The sequence below is a fragment of the Octopus bimaculoides genome, chromosome 10 (assembly GCF_001194135.2).
Source record: "Octopus bimaculoides isolate UCB-OBI-ISO-001 chromosome 10, ASM119413v2, whole genome shotgun sequence".
NCBI classification, from domain to species: domain Eukaryota; kingdom Metazoa; phylum Mollusca; class Cephalopoda; order Octopoda; family Octopodidae; genus Octopus; species Octopus bimaculoides.
The window spans coordinates 92,664,738-92,669,597 of NC_068990.1; the positions used below are offsets into that span (position 1 = coordinate 92,664,738).

At 34.7% G+C, this 4,860-nt stretch overlaps 1 protein-coding gene across 3 annotated transcripts in view; it reads left to right on the plus strand.

Annotated features, from left to right (window-relative positions):
- Positions 1-4,860, plus strand: part of LOC106876563 (diacylglycerol kinase theta) — a 157,199-nt gene that overhangs the window by 131,258 nt on the left and 21,081 nt on the right. For 2 of the 3 annotated variants that reach the window (XM_052971374.1, XM_052971376.1), the window contains 2 exons: positions 440-569; positions 2,050-3,814. In XM_052971374.1, coding sequence (XP_052827334.1) covers positions 440-565 — 126 coding nt within the window. In that variant the 3' untranslated portion in view covers positions 566-569; positions 2,050-3,814. Of the gene's footprint in view, positions 1-439; positions 570-2,049; positions 3,815-4,860 lie in introns of those variants that run through there. The other variant, XM_052971375.1, reaches the window with a different exon arrangement.

A 4,860-nucleotide genomic window follows, 5' to 3' on the forward strand; every position in this document is an offset into this window, starting at 1 on the left:
ACCCATTGTTGCCTGCTTGCCTGTTGCTAGCCATCTGCTTATCTGTCGTGTGTCTGGCTGTATTTATAATGGTCATCCTAACTAGAAGAACAGACATACCATAGGAGTAATTTCTACCTGTGGAGGTTGCCTGCTGTCCAGTTGAACCTTCAGTGACACAGCCCAGGCTGGAGGGCGAATGGAAATCCATCTATCACTTTTTGACAGGACAAAGAAATTTCTTTTGAGCCTGTTCAACCAGTGGTGGATCAGCTGAGTGAGAATCCTTAGATTCAGTTTCGAATCTCAACTCAGAAAATGAAGTGTTAGATTTTACAAGTATATATTTTTCTGAATGTTGACTGTTACTTTTATAATTGTTGTTTTCTGAAATGTTTGTGCCAGTTGTAATCTTAATTCTGACATTGCTAACATGGAAGTTCTGTTGTTTCATATCCAGGCCACAATGTTAAAGAAAAGTAAGAATAAAATCAAGAGGCGAAATACAGAACCAAGTATTTTCTTCCCCGATAATGAGCAGACCAAAACTACCCACTCTCCTAATGAGGAGAGCAGGCCACTTTAACAGAGTACGTACACATTTACCTCCCTTCCTTTCCAAGTTTCTTATTTGAGCTAAAAATAATCTTTACTTCTCTACGTAACACTGTTTAACTAACAACACTAATAAATAACTTATCACAACACCATTTTGTGCTTGAGTGTTACTATAGCAACAGTTCTCAGCTACATCTGTGATCTGGCTACATCTTTGAGGTTGTCCTCTTTTAAGTTTGCACAATATTGAACTCATAGACAAAGTAGAGATGCATCAATTTGTAAATTTTATCTCAAAGTTCAAAACATTATCACTTTGTCTTGGTTACTGGAAGACTTGTAAATAAGAGAGGAAAATAACCAAATAATTTTACCAATTAATGTTAGAGCTAAGTATTCCTAAACACTTGACCATCTTGTGTAGTGGTCATGTGTCCTTTAATACTTGACCAGCTGATATAGTGGTCTGCAAAGACCTTGCTGACATGAGATGAAAAGATAAAAGGCTATGCATTAAATTCACAAACTTTTTATTAAAGAAAATGTCAAAAGGCAGAAATGCCATGCTTTCTCAAAGATTCTGCTGAGGCCATGCTTTCTGTAGACAGTCTTTTGTGTGGTGAGTGGTAAAGCAGGATATTATTAGAAATATTGTGAGAATTAAGGTGAGAAAGGTCTTGTTTGATTTAGTAGAGAGTGATACTGTCTGATTCTTTTGATTCCAATGAAATGAGTGTGAAAACATTGAAGTACCTCAACTAATGTGTAACTTCTGTACTTGACTGGAGTACAAACATGTTGTTGTTCATGGCACTCTGTAGGTTATGACAACAAGGGTTCCAGTCGATCTGATCAACAGAACAGCCCTGCTTGTGAAATTAACGTGCAAGTGGCTGAGCACTCCACAGACACCTGCACCCTTAACATACTTCTCGGGGATATTCAGCATGACAGTGTGACAAGGCTGGCCCCTTTGAAATACGGGTACAACAGAAACAGGAAGAAAGAGTGAGAGAAGGTTGTGGTGAAAGAGTACAGCAGGGTTCGCCACCATCCCCTGCCGGAGCCTCGTGGAGCTTTAGGTGTTTTCGCTCAATAAACACTCACAACGCCTGGTCTAGGAATTGAAGCTGCAATCCTATGACTGTGAGTCCGCTGCCCTAACCACTGGGCCATTGCACCTCCACATGTTATAGTTACTCTCTACTGCACTCAACTTGAATCCCAAAATAACAGTTATTCTCTAATTCTTAAACTGTGCAAGAACACATTTATAAGAATTATCATTGCTTTTTAACCAAATATAACAGTTATTCTTACTTTTTAACTACTGTACTCTGTGAGAGTACAATTATAACAGTTGCTACCCTCTAACCAAGCATAAAAGCTATTTACACTCTCTAACCAAATACATTGTTGTTACTGTTGTTATTACATTTCTTTGTTTACAACATGCTCGCAAGTGTCTCGAGTTTACTACAGTGTTTTTTGTTTTGTTCTCTTCTATTTCAGCCTTCCCCCAAGCAACGGTGATGGCACTGTGTTTGTCCTGTAAATCTAGAGTGTAAATAAAATAAAACATTATTTGGTAGTTAAAAAAATTAAAAGAAAAAAGTCACTTTTAGATCCTTGCTGAAAAGAATAATAAAAAAAAACAGAAAAAAAAAAGAAAAAAGAACAAAATGCAAAAATATCAGCTGTTATCATTGAGGTGGTCACCAGCTGTTGGTACGGTGACCACCATTGCTGACAATGTGGTGATCCCTGCACTGTTAATGTGCCGGTCATCATATTGTAGTGATCACCATGCAACCGTTGTGGTGGTCACCAGCTGTCTCCTAGGTATGCAACATACATGAATACTGGATGTGTCTGTGTGCACAACAACAACAACAAACAAATTGACACAAACAAACAAGCGAATACACACACACACACACACACACACACACACACACACACACACACACAAACACACATACACACACACATACATGCATACGTTTGCAGTCATTTACACAGATGCACACACAACTACACACACATGCAACCATGCATGCATATTCGCATCAATTGCAATCTTTTACGTTTTATGTATTAAATGTATATTCTGTTGAAAAAAAAAAAAGATCCCGTGCCTATGGAGGACACCAAGGATATTTGACGGAAACAAATATATATATATACATATATATATATATAAATACATATATAATATATAATATATGACATATATATATATATATATATATATATATAAGCTATCTTTGTCCAGCAAGCTGTGGAGGGAACTACAGCATGGCCGTTCACCTGAGCCTTTATTGTCTGTCTGTTTGTCTAGATTGTGGGCCAACATTGTTCTGTATACAACAGATAGATCCCTGATACAAGGCCAGGTGGATAACTTGAGTCTCCTTGCTCAACAAATCAAATGCATTGCTCACCCACCCTTCGCAACCCCTCCTTAACCACCTAATTAACAAAAAAAAAAATTCTATAAAAAAAAATATATAATGACTTATTATAGAGAATATACAAAAGAAAGCATACAGGCTCACACACACAAATACAAACACACGCACGTCATTATCAGTGATGATTATAATTTATACACACACACACACACACACACACACACACACACACACACACACACACACACACATTCACACACACATACTCACTCACACACGTGTATATATATATATTATATATATGCATACGTAAAAAGAAATGAAAAATATCTTAAAATTCCACTTCCCCCACAAAAAAGTGACTTGATACAAAGGAAATATAAACATTGTTTGTCTGAGAGACATTTCTGGTGAAAGTAGAAGAGATGGTGAAGGTTTGATACGAGAGACACGCAAAATATTGGTTTGAAAATAAGAACTAAAGAAAATAGTTATATTAATGTGTGAGACAATTAAAAAAAAAGAGGAAACATGTATGTATGCATGGAAATATATATATATATGCATGTGTGTATATATATACATATATGTATGCGTGTTTTACACACACATATATATTACATATATATATATGTATTTATATATATATAAATGCATACATATATACATGTAGCAGCACATAGTCGCACATTAAAATGCATGGATGTAAGAATGAGCTTTAATTAAGTGTGATAATTGGTGACTAATGCTACCACGACAACCCACATTACTAGACCTAATTATGTCAGGTAGCTAAAATAGATGGACACTTAACAACAACAACAACAAAATACCCTCACTCTGCAAAAAAAAAAATACAAAAATCAACCAAAACTCCCCCTAAAATTCCAGAAAAGAAAAAACTAATCTTAACCGATCATGTCCCTAATGTTCTATTTTATCATGATATGTCCGTGTTTCTCCCCAGCCTCCATGTCTTATTAATATTATTATTACTGTTATTATTATTAATAGAAATTATTATTTTCTTGTACCTGATCATGTCCACCCCTCCATATTTGTTCTATTGGTCATGTCTTCCCATGTTCTATTTTATTATTATGTCCCTCTAACATCCATCCCTCTGTCCCTGCGTTCTGTTGATCATGGCCCAGTCACTGCTCCCTCCCTTCCCCTCCTTGCTCTAATGTTGTTGGGGTTTTTTTTTTTTTTTTTTGATGTCTAATGTATAACTCTAATTTACCTTGTTGAGGGAAAAATATTATCACTTAATCTGTGATCTAATTTCTTTCTCTGTGAAGAAAGATTCTATTTGGCATTCAGCCCTACAAACATCTGCAGTAAGACTTTCAAAGCATTCACTCCAATACTACCATATTTCCAACATGACTTTTTACTCCAAGACTTATTTATTCTTTTTCATTTCCTTCTCCTACCTTCACACCTTCCCCTACACTTCCACTAAAAAAAAGAAAAACCCACTTTTATCATCATTTACCATTTATTTATGTTTTCATTAAAATTTTTTTTTTTTGCATACAACTTCCATCACCCTCTCAAACTTATCTTTTACACACACACACTTACATATATATATATATATATATATATATTGGAAGAACAAAAAATATTTCATAACAAAGTTTAATCTTTTAATGATAGTTGCAACTTTTCTTGGACACTGAAAGATGGAAGTCTTTTGGCACACTTTTGGCTTCTACTGTGACATTGATGCATATGATATATATTTACATACATACATATATACATACACACACAGAGGACACACACACATATATAAACATATTGTTTGCTTTTATAAATTCAAATGTATATATATATATATATATATATATACATATATATATATATATACATATATATATATATATACATATATATATATATA